This window comes from Pisolithus orientalis (genome assembly GCF_024613125.1).
Source record: "Pisolithus orientalis strain OTSU chromosome Unknown F5J12scaffold_117, whole genome shotgun sequence".
NCBI lineage: Eukaryota > Fungi > Basidiomycota > Agaricomycetes > Boletales > Pisolithaceae > Pisolithus > Pisolithus orientalis.
The window spans coordinates 16,636-35,672 of record NW_026260898.1 but is presented as its reverse complement, the minus strand read 5'-3'; the positions used below and the strand labels follow the sequence as shown (position 1 = coordinate 35,672).

Genomic DNA, 19,037 nt, shown 5'->3' with positions numbered 1-19,037 from the left:
GGTGGAACGGACATCCTGTCACTCTCATTGTCTCGTGCTTTCGATAAGCTGTGTGAACGTCGACATCGAGCGCCCGCCGGGTTTAGGATAGATTGCCGTTGAAAGGCCTCAGAGCTGGCGTTCACACCTAGTGCTGTACACCATTGTAAAACCTGACCAGCAATCAGCATCAGTCCTCCATTCACCCGTGATCCTACACTTGAAGCTCGTCACGTCAAAGAATACCCTGTGGGCCCGGCCACCAAGAGTATGTGTGATTACTATTTGATAAGTTGAACATTGCATTGACTCGTGAAGAAGATGAGGTTACTAGACGTGAAAGCTGTTCTCGACCGGGAAACGCACATCCAGCAGGCCGACCCCGAATGTGAAATCCTGAAGGAGCTTGACGACAAAGGCACTCGCTATGCCATACTGTCACATCGCTGGGGCGACGAGGTCGGTTACGAAGAGATGACTGGGCTGATGAAGATGGAGGAGCGGAAGAGGGACGCAGTCAGGCAACGCAACGGCTACCAAAAGATCATCAAGAGCTGCGAGCAGGCCTCGAAGGACGGCTACGAGTTGTTATGGATCGATACCTGTTGCATCGACAAACGGAGCAGTTCAGAATTATCGGAGGCTATTAATTCAATGTATCGATGGTACCAAAATGCACAGGTGTGCTATGCGTACCTCCACGACGTCGATGAGTCGGCCTTCCCTACCGAGCGAGACCGCGACAAGTTCAGCGAGTCCGGCGGTTGGCCGGAGTGGTTCATGCGGGGCTGGACACTGCAAGAACTCATCGCGCCGAAGCAGGTCGAATTCTTCAACAAGGACTGGGCGCCCATTGGCAACAAACGACACCTTGCATCTACGTTGGAGCGGGTAACGGGCGTTCCTTCGGAAGTTTTGAGGGATGGTCTGAGTGCGAAGCGACTCAGCGTCGCACAGATCATGTCGTGGGCCGCCGGCCGCAAGACGACGCGCGTAGAAGATCGGGCATATTCACTGATGGGATTGTTCCGGGTTAACATGCCCATGTTGTACGGCGAGGGCAAAAAGGCATTCCAGAGGCTACAACTGGAAATCATCCGCGTATCCAGCGATCATAGCATATTCGCATGGAATCCAAGTAAACCGCGGACAGGCAGTGTCCTGGCTGAGGATCCGAGCGACTTTCGGGATAGTAGATTCATCGAAATAGTGAAACCCGACAAATTTATTGACAACCTAATGACACGCATTGAACAGAACGCACTCGACGGCCCCTGGCACCTCCAGCATAATTCCAGAACCAACCCGATACATTGGTGCAGAATTGCATGGTTGAGGTGGCGTGCCTGCGCGATCAGCCACCAACTTCGCACAATCTCTGTCACCAGTTCAGGTATCCAAGTGTGTCTGCCCGTCTTCCCCTCTCGCGACTCTCCGTCTCATCTCAGAGCTATATTGCCATGCGGCTATTTCCCTTTCACCATTGATTTGGTATCCTCTGGATCCAATTTTGAGAGGACTTTTGCAACTCCTCGTCCTTTGGCCCGCCTTACCACATATCCAGAATTCAAGACACTCTATCTTACTTATCATCAAGACGCCAATGAGACACACCGAGAGTTTGCACTCGACGACGAGTATGCCTCATACCACGGATTCGCTCGCTGCGGTACCTACCCGCGCGAGTTTACAGGCGACACCGTCACACTCTCATCTCTTACAGATGATCTCATCGTTATAGTGTATGCCAATGACGACGCCAGGTCTCGCTTTGCAGTCGGCCTCGGATACTACCTCGGCCAAGGATGGGTGCACGTTGTCTATGATGGATGCTCCCCAACTCAGGACTGGACGCCATGGTCAAAATTTGCCTCTGGGGCATATCGGCGAATGTGGGGTGCACGTGCAGAACATGCTCGGAGCATGCCCAAACAAGAACACAACGATGAACGCCGTCGCAATGACCACTTCATTAAACATGTCCACCTTCCCCGATCAATCTGGGCTGCCAGGGTAGTCTGGGGTAGGTGGGAGATGGACAATTTCAGGATCATGGTTGATGTCGAGCAATGTCCTGGTTGTTGTGATGGGCCACATCGATGGGCAACGACATTTGTTGGTACTTTTCCTCCTGCGTGCACGCAGACCTAATCATTTGTGGTAACATAGAACGAACACTGTGGCCTTGATACGCCGGGGTTCATGGATACCAATCGCTATCCATATCAGTTGACGCTGAATGGCTGGCGGGCCCAGTTTGCCAAGTGTTCCGGTCCACGGATTACGGTGAGTCATGCTATGCATACTCATGCCTGCGTCGACACTGATATAACCAGCTGGGTGATTATGGTGACAATTCCGATAGCAACTTCAAATGCACTGGCAATATATTTGAGGATATGCGGACCCTTGGCAACATTGATCCCACAGAATCCGTTTATCGTCCCGTGGTCCGACGTGTATCCGGCTTCGAATGGCCAATACGTCGCGCGGAGAATCGCACTGAGCTTGTCGTGGCGCGCCACACTAGTACTGAGGGCAAACACCTAGCTCTGCGTCAGCCAAAGGGCCTAGGGCTTCCTACGAATGAACATTTTGAGCTACTGCTGAAAGACCTGGCCATCCGTCTTGCAGGAAAGCATTTAGTGACATCGGTCATACAATGTTCAGGTTTGTACGAAATTGATAATGGCGGGGAGGCAAGGGACTCGGGTGACAGTGAGTTTTCCGCGATATGTGTGTCCTGTTCTCCTTTTGACATCTCCAGACTCGACACTCGACAGTGATAGCCATTCCACCGAACCTGGGATTTTGACTCCACTATATATCGTCGTAAGTCCACAAGTTTGGCAAAGAGAAATGCCTTGTGTACAGAGAAGGGAACAATTTAAAAGTATCCGGTAAACCAATGGAATCAGTATGTGAGGTGGTACTGACGAGGCTTCGTTTCGGGATGTAGTGAGCACTTTTACGACCTCATGAATATGGTGCCTTCCATTTTCGCACTTGGTTCGTCTGTACTGATGTTATCTGCAGCATCAACCTGCGGGAATCGAAGTCCGTCTCCAGTCTGTGGTGCATTGGAAAACTGTGCGAACCTCAAACATACACTTCGGATGGCATCAGAAACAGGCGACGGAAAGACGGAGCGATCAAGTTCTTCTCAGACATGTTTTGTCTCCACCATCTGAGTAATTACGTCTGTACCGATACTTTCATTGCTTCGTCCAGCTCACACTCATCATTGAATCCAGGTCGGCAAAATATTGTTCTTTGAAAGGCTTCCCTCGATGATGGAAAGTGATTCACTCAGCGAGGTTTCTGCAGGCAGTGCGGAAGGTCTGTTTGCCACACTAAGCATGTTTGTCTGTAGACTTACATTGCGGCCTCAGAGGATGGGTTACTAGCACGCGCACCAAATTGTCGTGCGCCGACTGGATGATGACGTGTAACCTATTTAAGGGCAGCTGGCAACCCAATGCTACGCAGGACCCACACCTTGAAGTCGTGTTGCCTGTGTTATCCAAGCGATGCCGCACTCTTTGTGCTAGAGAGGGGCGCACCACGTCGGTATGCTAATGAAAAGCAAAAAGTGGAGCGCGAGTTGAAGTCCATATCGCAGACTCTGAGTGTTGATGTAGGTGTTTCTATTGGCAAAAAAGAATTGGGGCTGATTCTAACCACATAAAGCTACTCCAACACATACATCGTGTCTTCAGAAATGCATGGTTTTGGACATGCATTGTCGTGAGTAATCTTATTGCCTCAAATCGTTTCCTTTTTCTTCTATTTATTTCTTCCTGGCTCCAGACAGGCGCATCAAGCGAGCCGCATTGAATATGACAGGTCAGTACCATATCTACTGACATTTCGCAGTTCGCATCTCAAACGCAATATGTAGGCAACTCCACCTTCCTTCCGCGATTGAAGAGGTAGAGGCTCTCCAAGTGAAACTCGATGCCACAGTGGATGAGGATGAACGACGAGCGCTGGAGGAGGACATCACAGGCAAGGCAAGGGAAAGATCCACTTGTCACGTTTCGATGCTTAGGATAGTTCTTAGATCTTGTGGCTTGTTGGTGCGGGATATGTGCAGAAGTGGGACCAACAGTTACAAAGGCGAGTCAGCCTCATTGTCTCCCAGATGTTTTTTTGACATGGTACTAGATTGTTGATACATACGGAGAGAAGGAAACGTGGAGGTCGGTTCTCATCACATCCCCGAACGTCTATCGTAACCGCCGCCAGCAGGGTTTTAGTCGAAATTGTCCTGGCTATGGATTTAATAAATCCAGGTGATGATGAAGCTCACTTGCGGCGGTAGGCAACATCATTGGCATATCACACCGTTATGAATCCAAGAATTCATATTGCTCTAGGATCATGCTTGATGCAGGAGCAGGCACGTCGAAACAAGTTATGGCTTGCCGCTCGGGCAGCAGAGCAAGCCAAGTGGTCTAGGGTACCCCCGCTGTGGACGACCCGGGTTCTGTTCCGAGTACAAGCAATCAACCCCCCTCCGCATCAGTGGTTTAGCAAACTTGGATGTCGTGTAACCGTCACCCCGAAGGGGTGGGGGTGACGATGGTAAATATGTCAGTTTAGTTTTCGATCGGACAAATTCAACTCGTTGACGAGTGATTGTAATGGTACATCAATGTATGTGCGTGATGTATGCTCTTGTACATGAAACAATCCTAGAAAGTCCAAGGGGTGATTGAAAGCACCTTCTGAAGCAGGGTTATTTGTGTATCAGCCGGTCCTGAAGTGACTCTCTGCGTGTAAGAAGCTATTACCCCCCGTATGTACAAGATCACTGGCGCACCTCGGACACCTAGACGGAATGAACACGCACGTTTCAGACCTTCGATCCTTCACTACGAACCATGCGGGTGAACCTGTTCGATCAGGTAAGTGTAATAAGCATAAACACATAAGTATAAGCACTGTTCCACGAGCGCTGTCCAGGACGTGTTTCCAGGAAAGCGGACACAACTCCACGGTGCTCGATATATATAGTCAATCAAGCCCCTCTAGATCCTGTATATTCACACCTTCAGGGAGATCGGAACTAGCAGCATGGAGTAACATATCACATTCAATCGACCTACTAGCGCGGAACGGAAAGAGACGTACCTGGACCTTACAGATCGAGCGGACCTGATTCAAGTCGTATGCCAGTCTGTCGCCGAGGTCCCCTGCCATGACGCGTCTACCCATATCGCCGGAATGGTTATGCGTGTCACTTACCGCAACAGAGTCAGTTAGCCCAGACGAAGTACTGCTGCATATTTAACACCTTACTTGGTCCTGTACGTTCGGAGACTTGAGCTGCGGGGAATCCTTGTTCACGGAAGGGCTTTCCACCTGGGAAACGTGAGTGGTCAAATTCATATGGAGGGTTAGAAGGGCACGGTACCGCGCTAGATGATCGCTACAGCAGACGGTAGCGGACCCAACTGTGAGTTCAGGATTGAAATGTTGGCGACAAGCTGTGTCACTTCGGCGAGAAGATATGCAAGTGCACGCCGCCTACAAGACCAACACCAACGGTTGCAAGAAACCCAGTTGAGGAGTTTCGGGGGGAGCATGAAACGCAACTATATCGGCCTGGATCATGAGAGTAATATGGACACCTCTCTCACGTAGTTCCCCCTTACGAAACATCGACGAACCCATGATTAGGAGAAAAAAGCAAAGTACAAGGATATGTGTTCGATCCCAATATATGCATACTGGAACTGCGTCTTCAACCATTCAGCAGCAACCCCTAAGTCATGGGCGAACGAACGTCTAGAAGCAATACCCATCATTCTGTCTTCATTGGTTAAGTATCGATTGTCTTTGTGAATATGTTCCACAGTGATCCAATTGACGATACCTGCTGCCAGAACGTCGAAGCGGAGGGAAACGAGGGGGTCGCGAACACGAAACGGGGAGGTACGACACAGGCGATGCGTGAACAGGCGAAGCCTTCCACAAGCGAGGCAGACGGGTGGACGGAGAATATGTACAACAACAACAACAGGGTTGGCGGTGCAATAGATGAGAGAAGCTGGGCCAAGAGTCTCGTCTTCAAACAGGACGGTCTGGTCACTGCATTACACGATACGCTTCCCAGAGAGTAGCCAGTCGATGAAATCTGCAACTTCAGCTTCGTACTCGGTGGTTCTCGATGGATGATTTCTGTATCCAGACTGGTTGTTGTGGTCCGTCTCCTGGCAAATGTAAAGAGACTACTGAACCCTTGTCGACAGTGTTCGAGAGTAGCTCACAGCCAGTGAAGTCGGAGATCTTCAAAAGACTGACCACTGGTCGAATATTCCATAGACATTGTGCTCAGGACACAGTACTTGTTCAGAATTCAAGATTCATATTCATCCCTGCATTACGGCGGTACTACATAACCTCACGAAGCTCTTGGTGTACACAGTGGGTGCATTTCACGGCCATTCTCCAAGATATTTACGGTGTTTTTCATACCAGCGATGCAACTCCCGTGTGCGCTGCGTGGACAACCGCAATTTGTGGCCTCTGACATCTCCCGATGCATACACAGATGCATCATCTCTCTCCCCGATGTGACATTGTTAGCACCTCGCGGACTCCTTGTGCGCCTTTCCCGCCCGTTTTCAATTTTGTTCACTGGTTTGTCATGCACTTCACTTTTACACACTATGGTGCAGGCAAACCAATACGTCAAGCTCACGTTTGGCACTCTCTTCCACAGGCTCGCAGGCACGTTCTAGCACGTATCCATTCGGAACTTGCTAAGCGGAGCAGAATACAACTCGAATGGAAATGGTAGACATTGATGATTACATTGTCGTGGTGCAGACACATACGCGACACTGCTCACTCATGTTGGAAATGAACGCCCTATGGTACGGCTTTCTAATGGGTCTTAATCGCCCTACGGAGAGTTAGATCATCGTAGAGGGCAGTTGTCTGTGTCTTATTCTTGTACCCTTCTAACATTTGGAACGATTGCAGACAGCCCGACTGCTGGACGGACACTCGCCCAGCAACCATAGATGGCGTCCTGATATCCCTGTCACAGGCCCGTCTACGATGCGTCGCGCACGAAATCCGACGAAGCGAAGAACGGGTACTGACTGACACCCGAGCATGCCCAAGTCCATCCCTGATGGTTTGAATGACGAACGCTTCCTTGACTACATGAAACTGTCTTTCGTGATGCTCACAGGCCCGGACTATCCTGCCGAAGCCATATAACCTTGTCACCATAATTCCTACAAATGGGACGCGCAAAGCTTGTAAAGGACGCCTCTCTTGAGGGGAGAAGTAATTGAGATCGATCGGGTGCACTGCGACTCATATGTCAGGACCCAAGGTAGTTATACGTATGACCCGACGAACATTCATACAGCTGTTGCTAGGCAAGAACATTCAACACCGTTATGCATCCGAAACTCAATTTCTCGTCAGCATTCCCGCCACCCACCCTCCGACACGTATTCTAGACGCCGTCTCTCCTACCCGCCATTCTGCCATCGGCCTTCTGGGACTGTGAACTGTATCGTTCAACGCGCTGTCTCCGCGACAACACCATCCGTCGTTGAAGACCGACAGACTTTTTGTTACAAATACCCAACCCACCCTTGTCATGGGCGATATTTGGGAGCGAAGAGTAGATTATCGAGCTAGACCCTACATTACCTCCATCCGCCTTTCAGCAGTCACTGCTCCCGATATTGATACAGCCTCTCTGGAAAGCCGTTGTCGACCCACCGCTATCGAACCAAGGTAGTTGCCCTGCCGTGTGTATGCAGCCTGCTCCCTTTCGCAGATCTGTGGACTCTATTGTCCAGAGTGCACGATGCCATTCCCAAGTCATACGAACCGTCGCACAGAGGAATCTCCCAGCAAGGACAATTTGTGCCTGGGTAAGATTCTTGTCATGTTTCGTCTTTGATGTATTCACAACTCTCGACTGATGATCGACGATCTTTGGCATGTTCGGTTACTGTCCTGCATCGCATAAATGCATCCCATCGCGAGGGAAGCTTACCTACATACATAGATGGGATTCCTACGAAGTGTACTAACGTGAAGCGGCTGGGTTCAATCGAGGTACTACTGCCACAACGTGTGTGTCATCAGCCAAAGGATTGAAAAGGGTACCACAAGAGTCAGACAAGCAGACCTTAATAGTTGTTTATGTGGTTCTTCTGCCCATGCCGGCGGGCCGGCACACAATTAGGCCAGTGGAGAGACCATTGCAACTAGAGGGAATAGGTGGAACGGACATCCTGTCACTCTCATTGTCTCGTGCTTTCGATAAGCTGTGTGAACGTCGACATCGAGCGCCCGCCGGGTTTAGGATAGATTGCCGTTGAAAGGCCTCAGAGCTGGCGTTCACACCTAGTGCTGTACACCATTGTAAAACCTGACCAGCAATCAGCATCAGTCCTCCATTCACCCGTGATCCTACACTTGAAGCTCGTCACGTCAAAGAATACCCTGTGGGCCCGGCCACCAAGAGTATGTGTGATTACTATTTGATAAGTTGAACATTGCATTGACTCGTGAAGAAGATGAGGTTACTAGACGTGAAAGCTGTTCTCGACCGGGAAACGCACATCCAGCAGGCCGACCCCGAATGTGAAATCCTGAAGGAGCTTGACGACAAAGGCACTCGCTATGCCATACTGTCACATCGCTGGGGCGACGAGGTCGGTTACGAAGAGATGACTGGGCTGATGAAGATGGAGGAGCGGAAGAGGGACGCAGTCAGGCAACGCAACGGCTACCAAAAGATCATCAAGAGCTGCGAGCAGGCCTCGAAGGACGGCTACGAGTTGTTATGGATCGATACCTGTTGCATCGACAAACGGAGCAGTTCAGAATTATCGGAGGCTATTAATTCAATGTATCGATGGTACCAAAATGCACAGGTGTGCTATGCGTACCTCCACGACGTCGATGAGTCGGCCTTCCCTACCGAGCGAGACCGCGACAAGTTCAGCGAGTCCGGCGGTTGGCCGGAGTGGTTCATGCGGGGCTGGACACTGCAAGAACTCATCGCGCCGAAGCAGGTCGAATTCTTCAACAAGGACTGGGCGCCCATTGGCAACAAACGACACCTTGCATCTACGTTGGAGCGGGTAACGGGCGTTCCTTCGGAAGTTTTGAGGGATGGTCTGAGTGCGAAGCGACTCAGCGTCGCACAGATCATGTCGTGGGCCGCCGGCCGCAAGACGACGCGCGTAGAAGATCGGGCATATTCACTGATGGGATTGTTCCGGGTTAACATGCCCATGTTGTACGGCGAGGGCAAAAAGGCATTCCAGAGGCTACAACTGGAAATCATCCGCGTATCCAGCGATCATAGCATATTCGCATGGAATCCAAGTAAACCGCGGACAGGCAGTGTCCTGGCTGAGGATCCGAGCGACTTTCGGGATAGTAGATTCATCGAAATAGTGAAACCCGACAAATTTATTGACAACCTAATGACACGCATTGAACAGAACGCACTCGACGGCCCCTGGCACCTCCAGCATAATTCCAGAACCAACCCGATACATTGGTGCAGAATTGCATGGTTGAGGTGGCGTGCCTGCGCGATCAGCCACCAACTTCGCACAATCTCTGTCACCAGTTCAGGTATCCAAGTGTGTCTGCCCGTCTTCCCCTCTCGCGACTCTCCGTCTCATCTCAGAGCTATATTGCCATGCGGCTATTTCCCTTTCACCATTGATTTGGTATCCTCTGGATCCAATTTTGAGAGGACTTTTGCAACTCCTCGTCCTTTGGCCCGCCTTACCACATATCCAGAATTCAAGACACTCTATCTTACTTATCATCAAGACGCCAATGAGACACACCGAGAGTTTGCACTCGACGACGAGTATGCCTCATACCACGGATTCGCTCGCTGCGGTACCTACCCGCGCGAGTTTACAGGCGACACCGTCACACTCTCATCTCTTACAGATGATCTCATCGTTATAGTGTATGCCAATGACGACGCCAGGTCTCGCTTTGCAGTCGGCCTCGGATACTACCTCGGCCAAGGATGGGTGCACGTTGTCTATGATGGATGCTCCCCAACTCAGGACTGGACGCCATGGTCAAAATTTGCCTCTGGGGCATATCGGCGAATGTGGGGTGCACGTGCAGAACATGCTCGGAGCATGCCCAAACAAGAACACAACGATGAACGCCGTCGCAATGACCACTTCATTAAACATGTCCACCTTCCCCGATCAATCTGGGCTGCCAGGGTAGTCTGGGGTAGGTGGGAGATGGACAATTTCAGGATCATGGTTGATGTCGAGCAATGTCCTGGTTGTTGTGATGGGCCACATCGATGGGCAACGACATTTGTTGGTACTTTTCCTCCTGCGTGCACGCAGACCTAATCATTTGTGGTAACATAGAACGAACACTGTGGCCTTGATACGCCGGGGTTCATGGATACCAATCGCTATCCATATCAGTTGACGCTGAATGGCTGGCGGGCCCAGTTTGCCAAGTGTTCCGGTCCACGGATTACGGTGAGTCATGCTATGCATACTCATGCCTGCGTCGACACTGATATAACCAGCTGGGTGATTATGGTGACAATTCCGATAGCAACTTCAAATGCACTGGCAATATATTTGAGGATATGCGGACCCTTGGCAACATTGATCCCACAGAATCCGTTTATCGTCCCGTGGTCCGACGTGTATCCGGCTTCGAATGGCCAATACGTCGCGCGGAGAATCGCACTGAGCTTGTCGTGGCGCGCCACACTAGTACTGAGGGCAAACACCTAGCTCTGCGTCAGCCAAAGGGCCTAGGGCTTCCTACGAATGAACATTTTGAGCTACTGCTGAAAGACCTGGCCATCCGTCTTGCAGGAAAGCATTTAGTGACATCGGTCATACAATGTTCAGGTTTGTACGAAATTGATAATGGCGGGGAGGCAAGGGACTCGGGTGACAGTGAGTTTTCCGCGATATGTGTGTCCTGTTCTCCTTTTGACATCTCCAGACTCGACACTCGACAGTGATAGCCATTCCACCGAACCTGGGATTTTGACTCCACTATATATCGTCGTAAGTCCACAAGTTTGGCAAAGAGAAATGCCTTGTGTACAGAGAAGGGAACAATTTAAAAGTATCCGGTAAACCAATGGAATCAGTATGTGAGGTGGTACTGACGAGGCTTCGTTTCGGGATGTAGTGAGCACTTTTACGACCTCATGAATATGGTGCCTTCCATTTTCGCACTTGGTTCGTCTGTACTGATGTTATCTGCAGCATCAACCTGCGGGAATCGAAGTCCGTCTCCAGTCTGTGGTGCATTGGAAAACTGTGCGAACCTCAAACATACACTTCGGATGGCATCAGAACAGGCGACGGAAAGACGGAGCGATCAAGTTCTTCTCAGACATGTTTTGTCTCCACCATCTGAGTAATTACGTCTGTACCGATACTTTCATTGCTTCGTCCAGCTCACACTCATCATTGAATCCAGGTCGGCAAAATATTGTTCTTTGAAAGGCTTCCCTCGATGATGGAAAGTGATTCACTCAGCGAGGTTTCTGCAGGCAGTGCGGAAGGTCTGTTTGCCACACTAAGCATGTTTGTCTGTAGACTTACATTGCGGCCTCAGAGGATGGGTTACTAGCACGCGCACCAAAATTGTCGTGCGCCGACTGGATGATGACGTGTAACCTATTTAAGGGCAGCTGGCAACCCAATGCTACGCAGGACCCACACCTTGAAGTCGTGTTGCCTGTGTTATCCAAGCGATGCCGCACTCTTTGTGCAGAGAGGGGCGCACCACGTCGGTATGCTAATGAAAAGCAAAAAGTGGAGCGCGAGTTGAAGTCCATATCGCAGACTCTGAGTGTTGATGTAGGTGTTTCTATTGGCAAAAAAGAATTGGGGCTGATTCTAACCACATAAAGCTACTCCAACACATACATCGTGTCTTCAGAAATGCATGGTTTGGACATGCATTGTCGTGAGTAATCTTATTGCCTCAAATCGTTTCCTTTTTCTTCTATTTATTTCTTCCTGGCTCCAGACAGGCGCATCAAGCGAGCCGCATTGAATATGACAGGTCAGTACCATATCTACTGACATTTCGCAGTTCGCATCTCAAACGCAATATGTAGGCAACTCCACCTTCCTTCCGCGATTGAAGAGGTAGAGGCTCTCCAAGTGAAACTCGATGCCACAGTGGATGAGGATGAACGACGAGCGCTGGAGGAGGACATCACAGGCAAGGCAAGGGAAAGATCCACTTGTCACGTTTCGATGCTTAGGATAGTCTTAGATCTTGTGGCTGTGTTGGTGCGGGATATGTGCAGAAGTGGACCAACAGTTACCAAAGGCGAGTCAGCCTCATTGTCTCCACAGATGTTTTTTGACATGGTCTAGATTGTTGATTACATACGGAGAGAAGGAAACGTGGAGGTCGGTCTCATCACATCCCCGAACGTCATCGTAACCGCCGCCAGCAGGGTTTAGTCGAAATTGTCCTGGCTATGGATTTAATAAATCCAGGTGATGATGAAGCTCACTTGCGGCGGTAGGCAACATCATTGGCATATCACACCGTTATGAATCCAAGAATTCATATTGCTCTAGGATCATGCTTGATGCAGGAGCAGGCACGTCGAAACATAAGTTATGGCTTGCCGCTCGGGCAGCAGAGCAAGCCAAGTGGTCTAGGGGTACCCCCGCTGTGGACGACCCGGGTTCTGTTCCGAGTACAAGCAATCAACCCCCCTCCGCATCAGTGGTTTAGCAAACTTGGATGTCGTGTAACCGTCACCCCGAAGGGGTGGGGGTGACGATGGTAAATATGTCAGTTTAGTTTTCGATCGGACAAATTCAACTCGTTGACGAGTGATTGTAATGGTACATCAATGTATGTGCGTGATGTATGCTCTTGTACATGAAACAATCCTAGAAAGTCCAAGGGGTGATTGAAAGCACCTTGGCTGAAGCAGGGTTATTTGTGTATCAGTCTGGTCCTGACGTGACTCTCTGCGTGTAAGAAGCTATTACCCCCCGTATGTACAAGATCACTGGCGCACCTCGGACACCTAGACGGAATAAACACGCATGCTTCAGACCTTCGATCCTTCACTACGAACCATGCGGGTGAACCTGTTCGATCAGGTAAGTGTAATAAGCATAAGCACATAAGTATAAGCACTGTTTCACGAGCGCTGTCCAGGACGTGTTTCCAGGAAAGCGGACACAACTCCACGGTGCTCGATATATATAGTCAATCAAGCCCCTCTAGATCCTGTATATTCACACCCTCAGGGAGATCGGAACTAGCAGCATGGAGTAACATATCACATTCAATCGACCTACTAGCGCGGAACGGAAAGAGACGTACCTGGACCTTACAGATCGAGCGGACCTGATTCAAGTCGTATGCCAGTCTGTCGCCGAGGTCCCCTGCCATGACGCGTCTACCCATATCGCCGGAATGGTTATGCGTGTCACTTACCGCAACAGAGTCAGTTAGCCCAGACGAAGTACTGCTGCATATTTAACACCTTACTTGGTCCTGTACGTTCGGAGACTTGAGCTGCGGGGAATCCTTGTTCATGGAAGGGCTTTCCACCTGGGAAACGTGAGTGGTCAAATTCATATGGAGGGTTAGAAGGGCACGGTACTGCGCTAGATGATCGCTACAGCAGACGGTAGCGGACCCAACTGTGAGTTCAGGATTGAAATGTTGGCGACAAGCTGTGTCACTTCGGCGAGAAGATATGCAAGTGCACGCCGCCTACAAGACCAACACCAACGGTTGCAAGAAACCCAGTTGAGGAGTTTCGGGGGGAGCATGAAACGCAACTATATCGGCCTGGATCATGAGAGTAATATGGACACCTCTCTCACGTAGTTCCCCCTTACGAAACATCGACGAACCCATGATTAGGAGAAAAAAGCAAAGTACAAGGATATGTGTTCGATCCCAATATATGCATACTGGAACTGCGTCTTCAACCATTTAGCAGCAACCCCTAAGTCATGGGCGAACGAACGTCTAGAAGCAATACCCATCATTCTGTCTTCATTGGTTAAGTATCGATTGTCTTTGTGAATATGTTCCACAGTGATCCAATTGACGATACCTGCTGCCAGAACGTCGAAGCGGAGGGAAACGAGGGGGTCGCGAACACGAAACGGGGAGGTACGACACAGGCGATGCGTGAACAGGCGAAGCCTTCCACAAGCGAGGCAGACGGGTGGACGGAGAATATGTACAACAACAACAACAGGGTTGGCGGTGCAATAGATGAGAGAAGCTGGGCCAAGAGTCTCGTCTTCAAACAGGACGGTCTGGTCACTGCATTACACGATACGCTTCCCAGAGAGTAGCCAGTCGATGAAATCTGCAACTTCAGCTTCGTACTCGGTGGTTCTCGATGGATGATTTCTGTATCCAGACTGGTTGTTGTGGTCCGTCTCCTGGCAAATGTGAAGAGACTACTGAGCCCTTGTCGACAGTGTTCCAGAGTAGCTCACAGCGAGTGAAGTCGGGAATCTTGAAGACGGATTACTGGTCGAATACTCCATAGGAATTGTGCTCAAGGCGCAGTACTTGTTCAGAATTCAAGATTCATATTCATCCCTGCATTACGGCGGCACTACATAACCTCACGAAGCTCTCGGTGTGGATAGTGGGTGCATTTCACGCCCATTGTCCAAGATACTTACGGTGTTTTTCATACCAGCGATGCAAATCCCGTGTGCTTTCGTGGACAACCGCAATTTGTGGCCTCTAACATCTCCCGATGCATACACTGATGCATCATCTCTCTCCCCGATGTGACATTGTTAGCACCTCGCGGGCTCCTTGTACGTCTTTCCCGCCCGTTTTCAATTTTGTTCACTGGTTTGTCATGCACTTCACTTTTGCATACTATGGTGCGGGCAAACCAGTACGTCAAGCTCACCTTTGGCACTCTCTTCCAAAGGCTTGCAGGCACGTTCTGGCACGTATCCATTCGGAACTTGTTAAGCGGAGCAGAACACAAGTCGAATGGAAATGGTAGGCATTGATGATTTCGTTGTCGTCGTGCAGACACAGACGCGACACTGTTCACTCATGATGGAAAAGAACGCTTTATAGTACGGCTTTTTACCGGGTCTTAATCGCCCTATGGAGAGTTAGATCGTCATAGAGGGCAGTTGTCTGTGTCTTATTCTTGTACCCTTCTAACATTTGGAACGATTGCAGACAGCCCGACTGCTGGACGGACACTCGCCCAGCAACCATAGATGGCGTCCTGATATCCCTGTCACAGGCCCGTCTACGATGCGTCGCGCACGAAATCAGACGAAGCGAAGAACGGGTACTGACTGACACCCGAGCATGCCCAAGTCCATCCCTGATCGTTTGAATGACGAGCGCTTCCTTGACTACATGAAACTGTCTTTCGTGATGCTCACAGGCCCGGACTATCCTGCCGAAGCCATATAACCTTGTCACCATAATTCCTACAAATGGGACGTGCAAAGCTTGTAAAGGACGCCTCTCTTGAGGGGAGAAGTAATTGAGATCGATCGGGTGCACTGCGACTCATATGTCAGGACCCAAGGTAGTTATACGTATGACCCGACGAACATTCATACAGCTGTTGCTAGGCAAGAACATTCAACACCGTTATGCATCCGAAACTCAATTTCTCGTCAGCATTCCCGCCACCCACCCTCCGACACGTATTCTAGACGCCGTCTCTCCTACCCGCCATTCTGCCATCGGCCTTCTGGGACTGTGAACTGTATCGTTCAACGCGCTGTCTCCGCGACAACACCATCCGTCGTTGAAGACCGACAGACTTTTTGTTACAAATACCCAACCCACCCTTGTCATGGGCGATATTTGGGAGCGAAGAGTAGATTATCGAGCTGGACCCTACATTACCTCCATCCGCCCTTCAGCAGTCACTGCTCCCGATATTGATACAGCCTCTCTGGAAAGCCGTTGTCGACCCACCACTATCGAACCAGGGTAGTTGCCCTGCCGTGTGTATGGAGCCTGCTCCCTTTCGCAGATCTGTGGACTCTATTGTCCAGAGTGCACGATGCCATTCCCAAGTCATACGAACCGTCGCACAGAGGAATCTCCCAGCAAGGACAATTTGTGCCTGGGTAAGATTCTTGTCATGTTTCGTCTTTGATGTATTCACAACTCTCGACTGATGATCGACGATCTTTGGCATGTTCGGTTACTGTCCTGCATCGCATAAATGCATCCCATCGCGAGGGAAGCTTATCTACATACATAGATGGGATTCCTACGAAGTGTACTAACGTGAAACGGCTGGGTTCAATCAGGGTACTACTGTCACAACCTGTGCGTCATCAGCCAAAGGATTGAAAAGGGTACCACAAGAGTCAGACAAGCAGACCATAATAGTTGTTTATGTAGTTCTCCTGCCCATGACGGCGGCCGGCACACGGTTAGGTCAGTGGAGAGACCATTGCAACTAGAGGGAATAGGTGGAACGGACAACCTGTCACTCTCATTGCCTCATGCTTTCGATAAGCTGTGTGAACGTCGACGCCGAGCGCCCGCCGGGTTTAGGATAGATTGCCGTTGAAAGGCATCAGAGCTGGCGTTTACATCTAGTGCTGTACACCATTGTCAAACCTGACCAGCAATCAGCACCAGTCCTCCATTCACCCGTGATCCTACTCTTGAAGCTCGCCACGTGAAAGAATACCCTGTGGGCCCGGCCACCGAGAGTATGTGTGACTACTATTTGATGAGTTGAACATTGCATTGACTCGTGAGGAAGATGAGGTTACTAGACGTGAAAGCTGCTCTCGACCGGGAAACGCACATCCAGCAGGCCGACCCCGAATGTGAAATCCTGAAGGAGCTTGACCATAAAGGCACTCGCTATGCCATACTGTCACATCGCTGGGGCGACGAGGTCGGTTACGAAGAGATGACTGGGCTGATGAAGATGGAGGAGCGGAAGAGGGACGCAGTCAGGCAACGCAACGGCTACCAAAAGATCATCAAGAGCTGCGAGCAGGCCTCGAAGGACGGCTACGAGTTGTTATGGATCGATACCTGTTGCATCGACAAACGGAGCAGTTCAGAATTATTGGAGGCTATTAATTCAATGTATCGATGGTACCAAAATGCACAGGTGTGCTATGCGTACCTCCACGACGTCGATGAGTCGGCCTTCCCTACCGAGCGAGACCGCGACAAGTTCAGCGAGTCCGACGGTTGGCCGGAGTGGTTCATGCGGGGCTGGACACTGCAAGAACTCATCGCGCCGAAGCAGGTCGAATTCTTCAACAAGGACTGGGCGCCCATTGGCAACAAACGACACCTTGCATCTACGTTGGAGTCGGTAACGGGCATTCCTTGGGAAGTTTTGAGGAATGGTCTGGGTGCGAAGCGACTCAGCGTCGCACAAATCATGTCGTGGGCTGCCGGCCGCAAGACGACGCGCGTAGAAGATCGGGCATACTCACTGATGGGATTGTTCCGGGTTAACATGCCCATGTTGTACGGCGAGGGCAAAAAGGCATTCCAGAGGCTACAACTGAAAATCATCCGCGTATCCAGCGATCATAGCATATTCGCATGGAATCCAAGTGGACCGCGGACAGGCAGTGTCCTGGCTGAGGATCCGAGCGACTTTCGGGATAGTAGCTTCATCAAAATAGTGAAACCCGACAAGTTTATTGACAACCTAATGACACTCATTGAACGGAACGCACTCGACGGCCCCTGGCACCCCCAGCATAATTCCAGAACCAACCCGATACATTGGTGCAGAATTGCATGGTTGAGGTGGCGTGCCCGCGCGATCAGCCACCAACTTCGCACAATCTCTGTCACCAGTTCAGGTATCCAAGTGTGTCTGCCCGTCATCCCCTCTCGCGACTCTCCGTCTCATCTCACAGCTATATTGCCATGCGGCTATTTCCCTTTCACCATTGATTTGGTATCCTCTGGATCCAACTTTGAGAGGACTTTTGCAACTGCTCGTCCTTTGGCCCGCCTTACCACATATCCAGAATTCAAGACACTCTATCTTACTTATCATCAAGACGCCAATGAGACACACCGAGAGTTTGCACTCGACGACGAGTATGCCTCATACCACGGATTCGCTCGCTGCGGTACCTACCCGCGCGAGTTTACAGGCGACACCGTTACACTCTCATCTCTTACAGATGATCTCATCGTTATAGTGTATGCCAATGACGACGCCAGGTCTCGCTTTGCAGTCGGCCTCGGATACTACCTCGGCCAAGGATGGGTGCACGTTGTCTATGATGGATGCTCCCCAACTCAGGACTGGACGCCATGGTCAAAATTTGCCTCTGGGGCATATCGGCGAATGTGGGGTGCACGTGCAGAACATGCTCGCAGCATGCCCAAACAAGAACACAACGATGAACGCCGTCGCAATGACCACTTCATTAAACATGTCCACCTTCCCCGATCAATCTGGGCTGCCAGGATAGTCTGGGGTAGGTGGGAGATGGACAATTTCAGGATCATGGTTGATGTCGAGCAATGTCCTGGTTGTTGTGATGGGCCACATCATGGGCAACGACATTCGTTGGTACTTTTCCTCCCGCGTGCACGCACACCTAATCATTTGTGGTAACATAGAACGAACACTGTGGCCTTGATATGCCGGGGTTCATGGATAACAATCGCTATCCATATGAGTTGAGGCTGAATGGCTGGCGGGCTCAGTTTGCCAAGTGTTCCGGTCTACGGATTACGGTGAGTCATGTTATGCATACTATGCCTGCCGTGGACACTGATATACCCAGCTGGGTGATTATGGTGACAATTCCGATGGCAACTTCAAATGCACTGGCAATATATTTGAGGATATGCGGACCCTTGGCGACATTGATCCCACAGAATCCGTTTATCGTCCCGTGGTCCGACGTGTATCCGGCTCCGAATGGCTAATACGTCGCGCGGAGAATCGCACTGAGCTTGCTCTGGCGTATCATACTAGTACTGAGGGCAAACACCTAGTTCTGCGTCAGCCAAAGGGCCTAGGGCTTCCTGCGAAT

General features: G+C 50.5%; 7 protein-coding genes across 7 annotated transcripts; 5 read left to right on the top strand and 2 right to left on the bottom strand.

Moving 5' to 3' along the window:
* Nucleotides 1-127: 127 nt before the first annotated feature.
* F5J12DRAFT_62632 (heterokaryon incompatibility protein-domain-containing protein) lies at nt 128-3,042 on the top strand (the record flags this gene model as incomplete). The annotated part of the gene is made up of 5 exons (XM_051740178.1): nt 128-247; nt 301-2,094; nt 2,149-2,265; nt 2,316-2,697; nt 2,747-3,042. Coding segments are annotated over 5 exons (2,550 nt in total), but the record flags the coding sequence as incomplete, so codon positions are not given.
* A 492-nt stretch (nt 3,043-3,534) lies between these two features.
* F5J12DRAFT_62617 (uncharacterized protein) lies at nt 3,535-4,611 on the top strand. The gene is made up of 7 exons (XM_051740177.1): nt 3,535-3,616; nt 3,670-3,726; nt 3,790-3,825; nt 3,881-3,992; nt 4,043-4,098; nt 4,147-4,299; nt 4,359-4,611. Exons 2-7 carry the CDS (start codon nt 3,701-3,703, stop codon nt 4,438-4,440), a joined length of 465 nt encoding a protein of 154 aa, XP_051594255.1. The 5' UTR covers nt 3,535-3,616; nt 3,670-3,700; the 3' UTR covers nt 4,441-4,611.
* Nucleotides 4,612-5,009: 398 nt separating this feature from the next.
* F5J12DRAFT_749215 (uncharacterized protein) lies at nt 5,010-5,661 on the bottom strand (the record flags this gene model as incomplete). The annotated part of the gene is made up of 5 exons (XM_051742100.1): nt 5,010-5,050; nt 5,116-5,224; nt 5,284-5,346; nt 5,394-5,479; nt 5,525-5,661. 4 exons carry the CDS (start codon nt 5,656-5,658, stop codon nt 5,145-5,147), a joined length of 363 nt encoding a protein of 120 aa, XP_051594254.1. The 3' UTR covers nt 5,010-5,050; nt 5,116-5,144.
* Nucleotides 5,662-8,331: 2,670 nt separating this feature from the next.
* On the top strand, nt 8,332-11,290 carry F5J12DRAFT_62459 (heterokaryon incompatibility protein-domain-containing protein). Its single transcript, XM_051740175.1, has 6 exons — nt 8,332-8,484; nt 8,538-10,331; nt 10,386-10,502; nt 10,553-10,934; nt 10,984-11,203; nt 11,253-11,290. Exons 2-5 carry the CDS (start codon nt 8,538-8,540, stop codon nt 11,118-11,120), a joined length of 2,430 nt encoding a protein of 809 aa, XP_051594253.1. The 5' UTR covers nt 8,332-8,484; the 3' UTR covers nt 11,121-11,203; nt 11,253-11,290.
* A 424-nt stretch (nt 11,291-11,714) lies between these two features.
* Nucleotides 11,715-12,989, top strand: F5J12DRAFT_62511 (uncharacterized protein). The gene is made up of 9 exons (XM_051740176.1): nt 11,715-11,852; nt 11,906-11,965; nt 12,025-12,060; nt 12,116-12,227; nt 12,277-12,333; nt 12,381-12,410; nt 12,464-12,531; nt 12,591-12,809; nt 12,916-12,989. Exons 2-8 carry the CDS (start codon nt 11,937-11,939, stop codon nt 12,748-12,750), a joined length of 492 nt encoding a protein of 163 aa, XP_051594252.1. The 5' UTR covers nt 11,715-11,852; nt 11,906-11,936; the 3' UTR covers nt 12,751-12,809; nt 12,916-12,989.
* A 247-nt stretch (nt 12,990-13,236) lies between these two features.
* Nucleotides 13,237-13,974, bottom strand: F5J12DRAFT_729272 (uncharacterized protein; the record flags this gene model as incomplete). Its single annotated transcript, XM_051741943.1, has 4 exons — nt 13,237-13,429; nt 13,515-13,584; nt 13,632-13,717; nt 13,763-13,974. 4 exons carry the CDS (start codon nt 13,972-13,974, stop codon nt 13,237-13,239), a joined length of 561 nt encoding a protein of 186 aa, XP_051594251.1.
* Nucleotides 13,975-16,609: 2,635 nt separating this feature from the next.
* F5J12DRAFT_62434 (heterokaryon incompatibility protein-domain-containing protein) lies at nt 16,610-18,388 on the top strand. The gene is made up of 3 exons (XM_051740174.1): nt 16,610-16,718; nt 16,772-17,851; nt 17,901-18,388. The coding sequence occupies exons 2-3, from the start codon at nt 16,772-16,774 to the stop codon at nt 18,189-18,191; spliced, it is 1,371 nt and encodes a 456-aa protein (XP_051594250.1). The 5' UTR covers nt 16,610-16,718; the 3' UTR covers nt 18,192-18,388.
* Nucleotides 18,389-19,037: the final 649 nt, after the last annotated feature.

Excerpts from the sequence above, each read along its gene's own strand:
- F5J12DRAFT_62617 (XM_051740177.1), top strand. The coding sequence starts at position 3,701 with ATGCATGGTTTTGGACATGCATTGTC. Across the intron at positions 3,993-4,042 it reads AGGAGGACATCACAGGCAAG|ATCTTGTGGCTTGTTGGTGC; the intron begins GCAAGGGAAAGA and ends GATAGTTCTTAG. Across the intron at positions 4,300-4,358 it reads GATGAAGCTCACTTGCGGCG|GATCATGCTTGATGCAGGAG; the intron begins GTAGGCAACATC and ends ATATTGCTCTAG.
- F5J12DRAFT_62459 (XM_051740175.1), top strand. The coding sequence starts at position 8,538 with ATGAGGTTACTAGACGTGAAAGCTGTTCTCGACCGGGAAACGCACATC. Across the intron at positions 10,503-10,552 it reads GTTCCGGTCCACGGATTACG|CTGGGTGATTATGGTGACAA; the intron begins GTGAGTCATGCT and ends TGATATAACCAG. Across the intron at positions 10,935-10,983 it reads GGCAAGGGACTCGGGTGACA|ACTCGACACTCGACAGTGAT; the intron begins GTGAGTTTTCCG and ends TGACATCTCCAG.
- F5J12DRAFT_62511 (XM_051740176.1), top strand. The coding sequence starts at position 11,937 with ATGCATGGTTTGGACATGCATTGTCGTGA. Across the intron at positions 12,411-12,463 it reads ACATACGGAGAGAAGGAAAC|GGTTTAGTCGAAATTGTCCT; the intron begins GTGGAGGTCGGT and ends CGCCGCCAGCAG. Across the intron at positions 12,532-12,590 it reads GATGAAGCTCACTTGCGGCG|GATCATGCTTGATGCAGGAG; the intron begins GTAGGCAACATC and ends ATATTGCTCTAG.
- F5J12DRAFT_62434 (XM_051740174.1), top strand. The coding sequence starts at position 16,772 with ATGAGGTTACTAGACGTGAAAGCTGCTCTCGACCGGGAAACGCACATC. Across the intron at positions 17,852-17,900 it reads TCACCAGTTCAGGTATCCAA|CTATATTGCCATGCGGCTAT; the intron begins GTGTGTCTGCCC and ends CTCATCTCACAG.